Consider the following 18,097-nt stretch of genomic DNA (forward strand, 5'->3'; position numbering starts at 1 on the left):
GCAATCAAGTTGAGGCCCAATAGTAATTCATAATTTCTATAAAGGTTATGAACATATTATTTTCTCAGAGGTCTCAGAAACATCATCATGCAGCTTATGGAAATGTCAGTCTTATTACAGTAAACTTTTCTGCCCTTCATATCTTACAGCTGGAAAAAACTATTTTTCCTGCAGCAAATATCCTTAGCTTCCTTTCATACCTACTGCAACAAAAAGCTGTGTACTGACAACTGACTTTTGATCCACTCCAACGGACATTAAGTCACTTATGCCATCCTTGCTTTCTAGCAATGTTGGGGACAGTGTTTCTTATTTACAGAGTATAAGGAAAGTTATGAAACTATTAGCCCAAATCATGACAGACATTATTCTTTTTAAGCTCTTATGAGACTCCATAATAATAATAATAATAATAATAATAATAATAATAATAATAATAGTAATAAAAAAAAAACAGAGAAGAGCATTGCTGGCAACACTAATGTCTGCAAAGTGCTTCAAAGGTCAGTGCCTTGGAGAGGAGAGAAAGGACCAAGTTCTGTTTCAAGTGCTCAAAATAGAAACTAAATATTGAGTATCACAGAAAAGTCACCATCTCCTTCTAATGATAATGTGCAAAATACAGAAAAGCCATATAATACTCACTGGCATAGGGAGAATTGGCAGCAGATCCATTCAGAAAGGTTGGAGAACCGCCTAAATTTGACATTCCAGCATTCCCATAGCCATTCATGCTTGTTGTGACAGAGTTATAATTTGTCTGCTGAGGGGTGGTGCTTGGCACATAGCCATGAGGTGACACGCTGCTTGAGTTGCGAGTAAAACCTTTTGTGGGGAGGGAATACATTTAGAAATTGATATTAGCCCAAGAACAGTTTCTTACACAAACAGCTACAAGCAAGTAACTCTGGGCTACCAAGCCAGCAGCCTAGTCCAGCCATGGCGTGCACGGGGAGGGCCAGAACTGACCACCACTACCACCAGGTAACCCAAATCATGAACCCTCACTGCCTAGGTCATTGCTGATGGGAGCACAAAGGGGGAGGAGGGAGGCTACAGCCTTCACAGCTCCTCAGGCAACCCATGCTCTCAAGCAAAGATTACCATTGGGTATTATAGGAACACTCTAAAAGAGCTGTTTGTAGGAAATGGAGTAAACATGACCTACATTTTCAAAGTGAGGAGTACGTACCGACTTAAGGTATGTACTTAAAAGCATGCGATTTTTGTTAACTCTCTTCTGATGTCTCTCTCATTTAATGCATCTCAAATTAGATGCTCACTGCACACTTCAGAAAATGTAGGGTGTATTTCTCAAAGTAGTGCGATATCCTTAGTGTTTTTGCCCTGGTCTGATCATTATGTTGGTACAAAATGACTATCAAATTTGGCACCAACATAAAATTTGAATCTCTACCTAATTCTGGAAATGATGTTTGGGGAAACTCATCTCCAAATATCCAGAAGGGAAGTTTTCTTTCTAGAAGCGCAGAAATAGAAAATGCATCTTCACTCCTAGAAGAAAAAAATGCCAACTTTTCTTCCTACCACACAGTACATCCATAAAATATTTTAATCTAAAAATCATTTATATTTTTTTAGTGTAATGCAAAATAATTTCGTCTGCCCTTCTAGAAAACAGCTTCATTCTAATACTTCCTCATTAAAGTGGATTTTTAAGTTGGATAATAAATAGAGCTGAGCAAAGGAGAGGGGAAAATGCAAAGGGATTTTACCAAAATGTTCTTCACATTTTTTTTTTTATTTTTAACTGTAGGAATTAAAACAATATTGATTTTATACAAAGTGAAAAACGCTTTATTTTAGAAATTAGAGAAGCTCTGAAAATGTCTTTGTAAATATTTCTATTTTTTTGCTAGTTTCAAAATTTAGAAGAGTCTCAAACTCTGGAAAAAAAATCAGTGCCAATATTATGTCTCTTGCAAAACCAAACCAAACCAGACAAATATTCAAGGGATAAATATATAAAGAAACACTACATAGGGCCCAGACTGAGAGATCATCCATGCTCAGGAAAATATATAAGCAAGTACTTAACATTAAGTACATGCTCAAGTCGATAGAAATCCTTTTAAAATTAGTGGGATTTAAACACAAATACAAGTGTTATTCTGAGCAGAAAGAAAAGCTATTTAGCTATATGCAGAAGTGCTTTTCCCACATTGGGGCGAAAGTCACTAAAGAAAGCCCCATCTCATGACAGTATTGTGTCATTCAAAGGTTGTGCATGCACGTGCGGTCGTGTCTGTCTAGCCGTGCTCCTAGCCTTCAGTTTTGAACCATCACTCTTTCACTGCTGTGCACGTTTCCCTGACTTTTATCAGAAAAGGTTCATAGAGAGAGGAAGATGAGTCTTCTCCTGACCCTGATTGGTGGCTTGTGAGGCTTCAGAAACATTGACAGCTAGTTGACCACTAAAGGAATTCACTCCCATCATTCCTGCATGGACTGACGTGTTAGCAAGGGCAGGGAGCTGGTTGTGATTGCGGGGGACACTGTAGAGTGCTTCTGCGATGTCTGCTGCTCTTTTCAGGATTATTTCCTAGAGGATAAGAAGGAAAAAAAAGAATAAAAGAGTTACCAATGTGACTCTGACAAACCTTTTCTTACACACTAAAATGAAACATTTCCCTGTCCAAAGGCAAAAACTAGACGCTTTTCCTTCTAAACCAGTTGGCTGACTGATAGCTGATGCTTATAAGACCTGCTGCCTTCGTGATAAATCCTGACATCTGTGGTAAGAGAGTTGGAAGTTTCAGTCCCAGTGGCCACACTTCTGTATAACAAGACCAACCGGCAGAACGGGGCTGGAGCCTAGACTTACTCCACCTTAAAGCTATCTTTAGGGTAAGATTGAAAAATCACTGGTGGCAAGACATAATGCATATCATTGCCCATATTATATAGTGTCTGGTGAAAGTGGGCAAATGCCTCCAGGGTTAATAATGCATTGCTTTTACAAGCTCTAAATTCACCCCCTTTAAAAAAGCAACCAAGCAAACTAAACCCCACTCCAAATATGACATTGCCCTCTATATTCATTCTTGTCTCACATTGTAGTATCATATACCTTTAGCCCCTGATCTATCTATACATCTAAGAAATAGCCATGTTTTAGAATTGCTGAAGTAGAATGCATTTACCTGGTTATTATGTGGCATACCATAGAGTGCTTCTACTAAATCAGCAGCCCTCTTAAGTATTACTTCCTGTCAATATAAAAACAGATGCATTCCTCTGAGTTCAATAAACTCCTTGTGGGGGAAAACAAATATTAGAATCTTTTATAGTCTTCTATTAGTTGCACCGTGTTTTGTGGTTTTTTTTTTCCTCCCACCAGGTACACCTTAATTGTAACAACTCTCAGCAAGCACTGAATGGTGTTAAATCACTAGTTCATCCTATTCACACACACGCTTAATCAAGTCAAAAGGTGAGAATCATTGGTGCTGCAAAATAAAATACATCACTCAATTGCCTCTACCATCTGCACTATAAACCACTCATCGGTTTATTGCAGAATACAATCCTGAGGTCATTTACTAGATTACTGCAATCAATGTCATTCAGAGCATGTTATGAATCCCTTCAATGTGTTTATTTTATTCTTAATTGCATACTGCAGGAATTGTGACCTTACCCAGCAGGCCACGTTCAAAAGATATCCAATCAGTCCTATGCTACTGGTAATGTAACCTTTCAACTTCTTTGGTTTGTATCCTGATATGATGGGTCAGGGTGGGATCCATGTACGTAAAATGATGCACAAGAGGAAAACACATGCAGTGTGAGAGAATGGCCCAGTATGCTGCAGTGTTTCCTGGAAAAATTCCCTGCACGGACAGCAGAATTTAAAATAGTCTGGGATTTAGTTCTCCATTTTGGGCGATTTTTTTTTCTTCATTTTCCTATTTGTTCCTTTTCACTTAATATTTCTTAGAGTATTTTAAACTGGCATTCCAGTAATAATAGCATTTCCTGTGTTCTTACATTTTACAGTGTGGAAAAATCTCTATGAACAATCCTGACAGAAAATGTAAAAATGCATTGCAGAATTAACCTAGAAGAAATTTTTTTTCTTATTCTTTCAAAGCATCTAGCAGATTCCCAATTGCCTGAACAAAACCAATTGAGACTGTCCTTGGAGTAAAACAATATATTTTTGTAATTCCCAGCCCCTAAGTACTGCTGTAATATACTAACATGATGCTATTCACCATGGTATATTTCTGCAGGTAGCTTACAAAAATAGTACCAGTTTTAAAGATTTTACAGTCTTCTACAAAGTTAAACTTTTAAACTTAAAATATTTTACACAATGGCCATATTTTATACCAAAAAGAAACAGTAATGCTCAATTTTCATATACTGTAGACTCTGATCAGAAAATAGAGATATAATTGCGTTCATTTTGCTGTCACCATAACCTCTTCAAAAATCCTTGAACAACTCTTCAAATGACAAGCTTTTAGATGCATATTAGCATTTTTTTCAATTTTAAATTCTCTATAATATAAGATAAAATAGTTGTCATACTGCAGTAACTACTTATGACATATATAATGTCCTAAATTCAAAAATGAGATAGAGGATTTTTGTACTCCCAGTAAACATTTAGGCTTGCCTTCTGCTGCACGCACCCCTCTCTCAGAACACACATTTAAATTATTTTCCACATATGAAGTGAGATGTAATCTATAATTGATGGATTTGTAAATCACTTCATTTGAAATAGATTCTGAGGAGTTAAGTTGCTACAGCCTTTTTCTGTTTTGTTGTCAGTTTGGGTTTTTTTCCTTTCTGTTGTGGTTGTTGTTTTGGGTTTTTTTTTGTGTGGCTTGACCACAACAGTTAGTAGTATAATCATGGACAGAGGGACTACAACAACATCCAGGTACAATCAATCCTTGTTGCTTTTCCAAAATCATCAGAACACTGAGAGTTGCCCTTTTTGCCTCATACTGAAGATACAAACTAGAGAAGAACAGAGATGTTACTGAAAAATGCTGTCTTTTTCAACCCATGATTTTAGGTGGAAAATTACTGCACAGGTGTTTGACTTTGCAAACTAGGATTTATTTCACTTCAGTAGAAATTGTTTGCACTACATATTTCACTGATGGAAAATGAGAATGTGATACAGAGCCCACAAACTGCTTTGGAATATTGTTAACCTAAGCTGTCATTATGCCAAATTACTAAGAAAAAGAAAGTTCAAATAGTCATTTCTGCTCTACCTAACTAATCATAGTTATTTATGTAATGCTGAGCTAAAAACCTTAGAATGCATCTAAAAAGGGATTGAGGACCATGTTAAAAAATGAGGTAATTACATGGAATCTTACATCTGCTCTACCTAATATCAAATATATTCCAGTTCTTAAACATTGGAAGTCCTTTGATGCCATATCATATTGCATGTAAATAAAACTAATTGTCATGATGGTTTATTGAAATATGCTTGACAAGTAGCATTCGATTTTCCTAGCTAGTCAGTGGTTATATATTTTTCATCATTTTCAGTGTCTGTAAATTTGAGTTTCATACTTTCTCTAACAATATTTTCACACAATAAAAGCATTTCTTGTTTATGACATTTTCAGATCATACAAAGTAGATGTTACACAAAAACTCCTGTGTCAAATAGTGGTATCTTCTATTCCAGAGCTGACGGTAGTTCTTACAGACACAAACTAGCTTTAAAACTACACAATAAAATGCTACTACAGACATGCTCAAGATATTAACTTCTTGTTTTCTGAATGCATCTTAAACCCTTCGCAGCTCTGCTTAAATTACCGTAGAAGCTACTGTTACGACTCCACATACAGAGGAGCCCCAAAAGTCCTCTGTAAGTTGGAGCAACAGACCTTGCAAGGTGCTTGGATTGCAGTGACCAGAAAATTGTTCTCACCTCCATGTCATTACGCTCACAGTGAAGCAGCCCCCGAGCATGTTTGTGTTCGGGATCTAATATATTGCCTTTCAATCAGAGCTGAGAGCCACTGAACACATAGACAGAACATGACGAGCAGGTCAGGAAAGCAATAAAGATTTTACAGAGCTGTCCAAGGTGCTAAATTTACTCAATAATGGGTTTGGCACCATAGTGTTAACCTCTCATTTACTACCAGTTTGAGGGACTAAATTGAAGTAGCTGACTTCATTTACCTTGAAATGTATATTTTATGACATTATGTAAGTAGATTGAAAGGGCACTGCAGTTTTAACAATTTAAAGGCTAGAGCATGTTTAAGATGAAGCTTGAATATTTATTGTATATTGCACTTAAACTATATTGTATATTAAAAAGCATTGATTAAATTTGTAAAAGGTATTATAAAAAAGGACAGCTAATATAAAAGATCTATGTCTTTTAAAATCCAATTGATACTGCATGTTACCACTGCAATGGTGATAGATAAACAGATAGATAGGTGGACAGAGCAGCAGACAGACATATCAAAAAGTGAGGGAAACTCACATTCTATAAAAAGAAATCTCTGCGTAAGCTCAAGGTCTGTTATTCCAGATATTCTTTTGTTCACAGAAATTTTTCTTTGCCTTCATCTCAGAAGCCTAGATTTTCATAGCAGTAAGTGGGCATCGTGTAAGGTCCTTCCAATTGAATATGCAAGTGGAAATATTTCCTGAGAGAGACAGAGTTTGACTAAAGCTAATATCTAATTTATGGGGGCATTTGTCAAGAAAGATCCACTCTTCTATTAATGCTAAAAGTCTGACAGCTTTTGGTTTAGAATAAAGGACTTTGCAGCATTTAGTTAGAGCTAAAGTAAGGGTCTTCTTGTCTTGCATTTTATTTCAAATGAGCATCATTTTATTTCTATAAAAATAACAACTGAGTAAATATTGAAAAGAGGAAAGATTACTTTAGTGGTTAAATATGATGCATCAGAACACTGCCCTCCAGCTACACACAACACAGATCCAGAGTCCATTTTTATTCCAAACTGAAGTTGATTTTCTACTGAGGGATTTTTAACTTTTTTAATTTTTGAAACAGGAATGCAATTAAATATTTTAGTCAAATTTTCCTCCTGAAAATACTAAGGGGTGTTTGCATAAGCAAAAGAGGAGGCTGGGTAGTGAAGTCTGCTGCAACTTTGCATATTCCAAAATTACTTTAGGAAAGATTACATAAATCATACTGGAATGACTGTGCTTTTGAAGCACAAAGACTGAAATTCAGACTGAATCCATTTCTGACAGAATGTACCTTGAACCAACATTACAGCAACTTTGTGTGTTTTGTTTGTGGCATGCATTCCTTTCAGAAGGAATTCATTAAGACCATGAAACTTGCATTTCAAGTTTTATCATGACAAAAACATTTTGTGTCAAGTTTTATCACGATAAATACATTTTGTGCCAGCTTTAAAAAAGATGAGATATTTCTTCTGTTGACATCTGCTTACTTTTTATTCAGCAACTAGTGAAAAAAATCCACTGTGTCCCAAAAGGGCTGTGAGTCTAGTCAGCTAAAGGGTATCTAGAGTTACACTGAGTTATCCAGCTTAAGTAACTAAATTAGACAGTGTTCAAGGTACTTGTTAAATCTAAATGAATTTTGTCAAGAACAAGTTGACCACAATATATAATACTCATCAGCCACATACTGTATTATTGAGACCACCAAAGGATTTATGTACTTGTGGAGGGTGTGGGGGGGAAGCTGTTCTAGCATACTCTGAGGCATTTATCTTATGTGTTGTCTAGATATCATATCACCTTCTAATGCTCTTTAGCATTGTAATACAAGAGAGAGCTCATTCATCTTCTGAGAGGGTACTTAGGGATGATGATGTCATTCATACTTCCTTGACTCTTATGTCTGACCTCCTGGCTCTGCCTTCTAACTTCCTACTCTCATGGCTACTTGCAAGAAAAAATCTCTTCTGCAGAGTCAAAATGCTGAACATCAGACTCCAGTTCCCCTCTTCACCTTGGAAAGGTCACATTCTGAAATTTCAAGTCAAAATTACAATAATTTGTGCTCAAACTTTTCCTTTGTTTTTCAATGGGTGAAACTATAAATGTGCTAGTTAAAGGTATGTGTGAACTAAGTTTTAAACTTATACTTAAAATTTGTATATGCACTATATTTTAAAAGACAAAGACAAAATTGTGAACATCTCTTTCAAGTGTAAAGGCAAAACCAACATTTTGGTAGAGCGCCATTTAGAAGGATGCTACAGATCTAAAATGCCAGCCATCGCTTGGTATACGAGAGTTTCAGCCTGTCCAGAACCTCCCATCTCTCCACATCTACACTGAGCACTGCATTATTGTATCATTTTCAGCAATTATAGTTTTATAAAGACTCATAAAAGCCATTCCAAATGTAAAGATCCTCCATTTACTGTAAAACTGAGGGAACTATGCCAGCCTAATGGGAAGTATAAAATAACAGGGCCACTAAAAAGATATTTCTACTCACACAAAGATGAAAACTTCTCTAGCAAACAAACAACTGAATTGTTTCCATATATTATAATTGAATCATACTGAAGAAGTAAACACTATATAGATATTACAAAGACAGGAAGGCAAAATGAGAGAGAAAGACAACATACGTCACTGGAGGGGTAAAAAAAACCCTTCTGCTTACCGCTGCTTATAGGATGGAAGTGCACTGAATTCCTGCCACTGAATTTCAATGGCAATTTCCAGAAAATAAGTCTACAGTGGGAGCTAGAACCTTAGCTTTTCCAAGCCATTGTAGTCTCAGCCTCCACCCAAACTGAAAATCACAGCCTAAATCTACAGCACTAAAAACAGTCATGCATGACCTTACCACCTGCTCCACGATGAGCCAACCTTATAAATAAAATATAGAAAGCCTATATGAGGCAGCAGAAAGAACAAACACTGAAGTGCAAATGCGAGCAGGCATCTAGCCATAAACATTGAGAATCGATGATTAAAACAACTCTTAACCACAAAGGTGATAAATGCATAGCAATAGGGAAAACACACCCTATTTGAACAGTCTCCGTTGCAAATACTGCTGACAAAAGAAGGAACAAAATTACGACGATCACCTGTAAGTCTGTCCTTGCAAGTCTCCCATCTTACCCCTATTATCCTCCTGTTAATATGGTGTACTTAGATACTAAAAAAAGGTATCAGCCTCCCTCTTTAATCCACACCACTCATGCTGCTGGTCTTCATTTCCATAAATGATGGGCATATAACAATGGCAACAGAATTAGTAGCTAGCACAGATGTGTACTTCATCTAGATACACAGTAGCATGGAATAAACTAGCATTAATATAGTTGCATTGGAATAACTCTTTGAATAAACTGACATTTGAGAGTCTGGATGCTCCCACCATATTATCATCAACTGAAGCATCTGGCAAGTAATTTGGATGGTTTTGTTGCTAAAAGCTCTGGAGTTCTCTGCTAATGTTAGATCTCCAAGTCAAAGGGAGAAGAGTGGGTATGTGAAAGCAGATATGCAGAACTAAAATCATTCTGCCAGTGCTTAAATCACTTCTTTTAGGGACTTTATCCAACAGTGATTACATGACTCACATCTATGTCCCTCAGATAGCTGTAGAACTTTGATTCTCCTGAGGATGTTTACAGTATGTCTTGCCCCAGACCCCTAAGTTTACCAGAAAAAGGCATTTATAGCTACCTGCAGGAACCCTTCAGAGTTGTCAAATTTTAACTCATGAGGCCAAGCTACCTTCCATGCACACAGCTCAGGGCGGGTAGATATTACTACATTGTACTCTTATATCTATTCACATCCTACAACACATCAACTGGTAGCTGGTAGATGTCAGTCATATTTGGGACTCACTAACAGTATCATTAAGAAATTGACGCTATGGTAATTCTCTGGCATCTTCTAAGGCATTTCCCACAGGTTATCTTGCAAGCTCACACTGTGAGGATCTAAGGACAGATCCCATCAGTTTGAAACATAGCGAGATCACGAAAGGAAACACGTTTTTCATGCTGTACAAAAGGCTGCGGTATTTATCCCAGCATGTAAAGACCCGTTCTTCTGCACATACATTTCCTTAGTTATGCAATCCCATCTTTCATACTATGATCAGTTTCTCAGATCCAGTGAATCATTAGAAGACAAAATAAATGAGATACAAACTAGATCATGAATGGATAAGTCCACATAAACGCAGTTCAATGGCTAACAAAAAATCTTCACCAACTTCCTTTACAGAAATTCCTCCATCCCCCCAGTTTACATGACTCATATTATTCCCATCTATCTAGACAACAAAAATATTATTCCTGATTTATCCATGAACATATGAACAAACAAATTATAACATTAGATTCTTCTATCTGACCTCAAAGGTTTGTCACAATGACCTAAAAGCACATTTTAAACTCTAAATTTCCTTATGTGCCACAGCTAGCTTCAGTCCCTGGGCAAAATATACGGAGACACATGTACAAAGCAATCTCAGATAGGAACTTCAGGCATTTCTTTTTGAAAATTTACCCCAAACTATTTGTACCAGCATCTACAGTACTTTGAAGCAGATGTTCATTATTGAGATTAATGAGCTTTTAGGTTTGTTTGGTTTTTTTTTTTATTTTGCATATGTAAGATTTTCTGATAGCTCTTTCTTTGCTCTTCATAGTATTAACATTCCTATTTCTTGAAAACAGCTGCAGATGAGAGTTGCAAAAAAAAAAAAGGAAAAAAAAAGACTTATTACTCAAAGTCTTCTCCTGACCATTTTATATCCATATATTCTTGGAAAGTTGTCAAAGCCCCCTTATGGAAGAAGAATAATGTTTTGAATTATTTGAAGGGTCTGGACTTAAGTAAACTTAAAAAGAATTTGGAAAAATGAACAGAGGCACTAAATTCTGAGACCGTTGTTCAAAGATACTGCACAGGCTGTTTCAGAAGCTTTATTCTGCAGATCATATTATTGTGCCCATTAAAAAAATTCCCTGGAATACTGGTGATTAAAGAAAGATTAAATGTGGCTTGTGATTTTGTGTGTGGCACAATGTAGATACCCAATTATATATTTGTAAAAGTGAAAAACATTTTACTTGGCAAATAGACAGGCTGATATCTATTTTCTATCATTTGTATACACAAAGACTTTCCAAACACAGGTCAAGTTGTATCACTTTTAAATTGTTCTCCCATTAGGTCAAATCTAGAATATATTGGGTGGCATAATTCACTTGACTGCATTTAAATCTATAGAGATATATAATTATGTTTGGTATTGCAAGGCAAGAGTGTCTGCTGAATGAAATCAGCAGAGCTATCTAGCAATTAACGTGTAAATTGTACATATGTGTTTTGTCTGTTTAATTTTCAGAGTTGGTCTTTATTAATACATTTACCCATATAAATATCTAAGTATGCCAAACTAGCTATTTTCTGTAAAAAACAAGTGTTCACCTATATGCAATTACAGACCCACCTACATTTTCTTTTAATGAAGGGGAAAAAAACCCAACAAACCAAAACAAAAAAAAAACCCAGCATATCATTAAGATCTGTGAAACTGTCACTTTTCTGGATTGTACACTTCGGGTAGGAAGTGTTAGTAGTTAGAAACTGAGAGTTCAGGTTACTTTTAATAGCAGGAGGAAAACTGAAAAATAAGACGCATTGAAATTCTGACCTACAATGATATTCCACTATGTTCCGTGGAGAGTGAGTGCATAAAAATGTTGAAATAGAGACTGGAGTAACGTTGGTAGGTTTTAGTACTAAGGTTAAAACACTGCTCAGTCATAACCCCTACAAATGACTACTTTCACTTACATTTTATCATTGGTATAATTAAAAGAAGTCTCTTGAAAGGGGCATTCTCATTACAACAAAGGACCACTTCAGACGCAATTGAAATGAAAAGGCAGACCATAGATTAGGTGTAGATACCAAGTGGTAATTTCTAGGGAAGCATAAAATGCCAAATGTGTAACAATTATATTTTATACTATGTGTTCAAAGGACTTACAGTATTTTATTGTACAAAGAGGCTTTGGCTCAGAAAGACTACTTCAATAAGTGCCTCCTAGCATATATTATAAAAAATTTTCAACTTTCTTATCAGAAACAAAAGATATTTTGTTCCTGATACTATTATTTTTAATTTACAGCCTTGAAAATTCAGCTGAAATTATCCAAAGCAAGTATAAATGTTGAATAACCAGGTATTTAAGAAATTAAATTTATCCAATGTTTCACAGAGATAACACTATCTTTCTGTGTACACCTGCCAGTGTACAAGCAGGCACACCATTTTACACAACCTAGGGCTCCTTTTTCAGTGGTGAGTGAAAAGATTACCATTGTCACTAAACTACATATTTTATGGAAGTGCTTCAAAACTCGCCAATGATTTTTCAAAATGCATCAATATTTCTGTAACTTTTTTGATCATCAAAAACTCTTAGCTCTCATGCTAGTTTAAAGCTGAAAAAATAAAATTCAGATTATCAAAATATTAGTATTATTTCTTTCCTATTTATTAAAAAAATACTTTTACACACATTTCATTTGTCAGAAGCTCACATCTGGAAAAATTAAGCACCTCTATTCTGTAAAATGTTGGGACTTCAAGAGACAAGATGCTACATCCAGATGAAATTATGAATATAGCATTATTAGTAAAGACACTTAGGTCATCCTAAAGAACAAAATTAACAGAGACAAATTCCAAAATTTCTGTGTCTTAGATCTCCCGTAATATATGAACAAAGATGTGCTACATATATGTGGCACTGATTTAAAAATGCTTCTCTGTTTTGTTTTCATTCTCCTCTCAGCAAGCATATTATTTGTCATCTGTAGTCACAAATATATTCCCAAACATTCTTTAAAATAAATCCAAAATGCATATCTGTGTTTATACAAGTAGCATGAGATTGTATGCTATTGTACTTAGAGGACATTTCAGTCCAGTTGAGTTATATCAACATAAGTTACATGATTGACTTTCACAACAGAAAGAAAAGGTTGTACTCAAACAACTGTTATTGCCTCAATGGAAAAAAAAAATCAATGAAAGTAAAATGAACAAGAGATTTTGTCTGAGTTGCAGTTAATACCGCTGAAGAGCTATGGATATTAAAAGGTCAACAAATAAATTAGTCCAAGTGTTATGAAATGAATGATTTGGCTTATAATTGTATTGAGTGCAAATTGTTCACTGCCTATTAGACCAGGTAATTTTTAACCATGGTGCCTCAATTACTGTTCCATAAGCAATAATATAGTTGTAAGAGCCACTGATTCGATCGAGTGACCTATGAGACGCGCCAGGACAGCTGACTTTGCTATGATGGATCACTGAGCCTGATCTCCAAATGGTGCCAAACCTTCCCTTCCCGTGAGGAGATCTCATAAAAGAAACATTACTGCTTGATTCATTTTACCAAAATGTTTGAGTTTTCAAGTGTCAGCAGCTGAGTATAGATTGTGAAGCTCTGTATTTCTTAGAAGAATTATGGCAACAGGCATCCTATTGCTTCCAGCACTCTCTGCTAAATGGCATCATGATGGTTAGGAGGATGCTTTTTCTGCTACTCAATTGGACTGTGTTGTGAGAAATACACGGCAATCATATTTTACATCACCACGTAAACCACCGCATAACACCTAAAACTAGGCTAGAAATGGAAACTGTAGGTGAGATTATAGACATTACTTCACACTGCTGCAATGCCCTGCATTCAAAGATCTCAAAGCACCACTTTAATGGGAACAAATTAAACTTCACAACATACTTTCTAGGAAAATATTCTCACTCCCCCATCTTCATCAGAGACAGCCTTAAAGCGTAGCTGTTTGGCTGAAGTCACAATGGTCTATGGTTACAACCAAGGCAAGTTTTGTAGGGTGAGGTAATATCTTTTATTAGACCCACTGATACAGGCGAGGAAAGGTACAGTCAGCACGCAGGAAGCAAGGCTTGGGCGCCCAAAAGCTTATCTGTTTTTTTCCAGTTAGATCAGTTAGTCTAATATAAGATATTACCACTCCCTACAAATCCTGATAGCCTTAAACAAGGAAAAGAAATTAATCTGATATTGCTTTCATGCTATGAAGTAACATACATGGCGCTTCATGAGGAGGAAAGGCAGCAGCTGCGTTTCCCCATTGCTCCTAAGGGCATGGTGTTCCCTGTGAGCCAGGACTCGAAATATGGCAATAAAGGTTTCACCACTCTTCCCACAGGACTGGGCCTTAAAGGACTGTAACTACGCAGTAACTACACATATCTGCTCTCTGCCCATATATAAAATAAACTGGAGACGTCAATGCAGATCCTGAATGATCAAATAATCTGTGCAGAAGAAACCACAATAATAAAAGCCTAATTAGAATAGATTGTACCACATACAACCAAATCCTGTTTATATTGTCACTCTGCTATATTTTTGATAAATCACTACATTCAAACAGTCTATTGGGAGGGTGATTTTCCATTTCATCTCTCCATTGAGCAAAAAAGTGCCACGTGACTTGAGTCTGAATTTCAATTTCACCAGCATACAGTTGAACTGAATATTATTTGGCACAATGCAGTGTACAACTGAGCCACTAAATGGCTGATTTACTAAATTATTATTAGATGAGCTCTTGCTGTTCCAAGTGAAAGTGCAGTCACTGTCTCTCCTCATGGTGTGTTCAAATTGTTCTGTGTTTAAATATTCAGCATGAGGCTAATGTGAACTGATGAACTGAGACTACAAACATTCACTTTCAATACAGACAGAGAGACAGAGATGCAACATATCATGTGGCCTGTGGAGGTGAAAATGATTTATATTTAAGGATGTTGCTGCCTACTTCGATTACTATAAGATATTCTTAATTAGCTTTGTGTTTGATTCAGGAGTTTGGAATCGTAGCTAAAAAACCACTCCAAAACTGAACTACCTGTGTGGTTATGGAGGCTTCCGAATCCTGGTGAAGTGGTACTTGAGCCTGGATCTCTGTCAATAAAGTGTATGAGCTGCCACCACAGTTTCATACTTTACTACCATTAGTATTTGAGTTGCAACTTAAAAGTATCACCTGCAATTCCGACCTCAACATCAGAAATCCTAGGAAATGTAGAGGACTGAGCATGTTGTGTAATTTTATGACTTTTTGAGGTAGGGAAGATAGGGAAAAAGGAAAATACTTTTTTTTAAAAAAGGTTAAAAAAAAAAGAAACCATTTCTTTACTGCCACCTGCTGGAGTTGACAATAACCCTTTGTCATACTAAAAGAACAAGCATCTTCACTTAGAGGACAGTTACGGCAAGCATTTAAAATACTGTGATCCCAGACACTTACAGTAGATTAGAATTTTTTATTGGTGCTGTGTTGCCATAACAACATAAAGACAGCAGATGACTTAAGCTAAGCTTGCAAAGCAAAAGGCTGCTCATCTGGCAGTTAAAATGAATACAGTTCACTTCACAAGTTCCCCATATGGACCCTTAGTGTATGGTAATGAGGATACCATATGGTGGGAGAAAATGCACAGAGAACAATTGTGCTCTACTGGATGAGTGAAGTGAGCAGGAAGTTATGAGGAAACGCAGGAGAGAGATTTGTGCATGTGCTCTCTAACTCAAGGGTTTCTTTCAGAGGGGGGTTCTCTCTCTTAATCTTCTTCTTAATATATACATGCATAGAAATGACAGAGAAACATATTGTACATTTTGCAACATCATTCATCATAAACTGTCAGCTGTGTTTGTAAATCAGCTTGGTAAGATCTTATAAATTTGTAATTCTTAGAAGGTAAAAGTGCTAAGTTTTTAGACAAAGTGCAGGAAAATTTAAGCACTTCTGACAAGCAGAAACATTAGTGGTAATCATTTTAAAAATGCTTGCATCTTTCTGCCTGCATGTTTAGCTGTAAATAATGCCGCAATGAATAAAAGCTTTAAAAAGGGGAGGGGAGGATGAAATGGAATAAATATTTTTTATTTTATTTCCAAAAGGATAAAAAGTAATAGTTGATCAGAACCATATGCATGCAAGGTTCTGCTGTAAATGTACATATGCTATACAGTACGCTGTACTAACCAGATCCTAAACCTGGTAAGACAGCTTGCTAAAGGCTGCAAAGTCAATTTTGTACTACACATGCTTCATAAAAGATGAATATAAATGCATTAGTTAGACACGGTGAGCTAAATTAGAAGGTCAGGCAGGGCTGGAAGGGCTGAAATATCACACAACCAATGACTGTAATTACTCTTTTTTTAAGTCTATTAAGTGGTGTTGTTCTATCAAGGCTCAGGGGTATAGGACATGAAGTACAAGATAAAGTAATGTGTATTTATTACTCCCACGGGATCAATTTACTAGATATTTTCAGCTCCATGGAGCAAAATACACAAATGCAGCCTTTGTAACTTTCTTCAAACTGTGGCTTTTTCCTTCAAAAGCTCTGCTCCTCGAAGGGACCGTATTTACCTGTTTGGTATCATCCTGCCACCCTCAGTTAATTGTTGTATTTAAAAACAATAACAATACAGATACAGGAATAGAAAAATGCAGGGATCCCTCTTACAGGATGTTCAAACAAGTGGTTCGAGTTGTTCAGGTGGAATGTGCAAACTAGAAAATCCAATCCCAAGCATGATTTTTACCCCAAGGCAAAGCAGAAATCAGGAATGGAGAATGGCGCAGAGCTCCTTGTCATCGTGTTAGCCCTGATCTATTAAAAGTTTTGTCATAGATTCTAAATTACACCATCTGCTCTAATCATTTGCTGAGTAAATGCTGACCCACTTATAAAGAAAACTCACTGAAATGTGTATGCACACTGTTGACCTTCAGAAAGGAAAGGGCTCCTTGCCAGCCATTTGTATGTGGCTCTGCCCTTCAGCGAGCAGTGCGGCTCTGTCTCTTAGTGCTCTCTCATTTCAGACTCTTTGCATATTCCCAGACATGCCTCTGACATGCACCACCCCATAAGGGTGACACTTTTCATAGTAGCCTCAGGTATCTTGGTCTTCGTCTTCTCAATAGCTTTGAAACTCTCTCCCTGAATATTTCCAATAGGATAAATCGAAAACCAAACCTAAAAAACCCAAACAAGCCCCTCAACCGACTAAATGGACAAATTGTTAGGAAATGAAAAAAACCCAACTGTTAAGGGTTCAATACCAACCTTAACTCTGGTCTCACATTCCTATAAATTTTACAGTACAGTGTAGAAACCGCCAAGCACATCTCATGCCCTCCTTGCTATACAGATGAACTCCAACAGCTCCTCTTCACATGCTCCCCCTTCCTGCCCATACTTAGTATAAAACTTTTCTAACAACCCTCTTGTTAGACTGGGTGGAAAAAAACCTAAAATATGTGTTTTCTTAGCTGAAAATGACTAACCGAGGTTAAAATACAGTATCTTGAGTTAGCAGATGGAGACCCATTCTGGAATTTCCATTGGGTCTGTCTGAAGCAGCAAACCTGAGTTGCCTTGTCTTCATTGCTATTTTAACCTCCACTAGCAAGCCTGGGCCAACCCACCCACATTTAGAGACAACCTTTATTTGCAATATAAACAATACCCGTGTCACAATGGATAAAGGGCAGATCTGTGGGATTTCATATGGGAAAAGACAACTGCTTTTGCCAGCCACTGGTTCCTAATAACCACCTGTCTTCTATTAGTGTCCCAAATGAGGAGGTGGGATATGTCTTGGGGGGTCTAATGACTGACCGGGGAAAAGGAGCTGAAGGGAAGGTGGAGCCTGGTTACGTGTGCTCTCCGCTCAGCAGGGAGGCCCCTGTGTGTGAGAGAGAGAGGCTCCACTTTCATCTACATGAAGAGAAACCAGAAGTAAAGGTCCCTTTCAGGAGGGATAAGGGGTCTCCTAGAGAGAGCATGTAAGCAACAGACTGGGAGGGAGAGGATGTCAGAACACGGAGGGGGTCGATGCAATGACTTGCTTCTCAAACACAGAGTGAACAATCTTGTGCTTAATTTAAATACAAGTGATGAGTTGTAAGGGTGGTGAAAATGGCAAATAAATTCTAGGAAATTGCATATAAAGAGGAATCGTTGTTATTAAATCATTTAGGA

At 36.8% G+C, this 18,097-nt stretch overlaps 1 protein-coding gene across 4 annotated transcripts in view; it reads right to left on the reverse strand.

Annotated features, from left to right (window-relative positions):
• EBF1 (EBF transcription factor 1) overlaps positions 1 to 18,097 on the reverse strand; it is a 284,901-nt gene that overhangs the window by 11,981 nt on the left and 254,823 nt on the right. For 3 of the 4 annotated variants that reach the window (XM_076349713.1, XM_076349712.1, XM_076349711.1), the window contains exons 12-14: positions 3,165 to 3,230; positions 2,386 to 2,563; positions 646 to 825 (exon numbers count right to left, since the gene is read on the reverse strand). In XM_076349713.1, the coding sequence (XP_076205828.1) occupies positions 646 to 825; positions 2,386 to 2,563; positions 3,165 to 3,230 (424 nt within the window). The remainder of the gene's footprint in view (positions 1 to 645; positions 826 to 2,385; positions 2,564 to 3,164; positions 3,231 to 18,097) is intronic. The other variant, XM_076349714.1, reaches the window with a different exon arrangement.

This window comes from Aptenodytes patagonicus, chromosome 12 (genome assembly GCF_965638725.1).
Source record: "Aptenodytes patagonicus chromosome 12, bAptPat1.pri.cur, whole genome shotgun sequence".
NCBI lineage: Eukaryota > Metazoa > Chordata > Aves > Sphenisciformes > Spheniscidae > Aptenodytes > Aptenodytes patagonicus.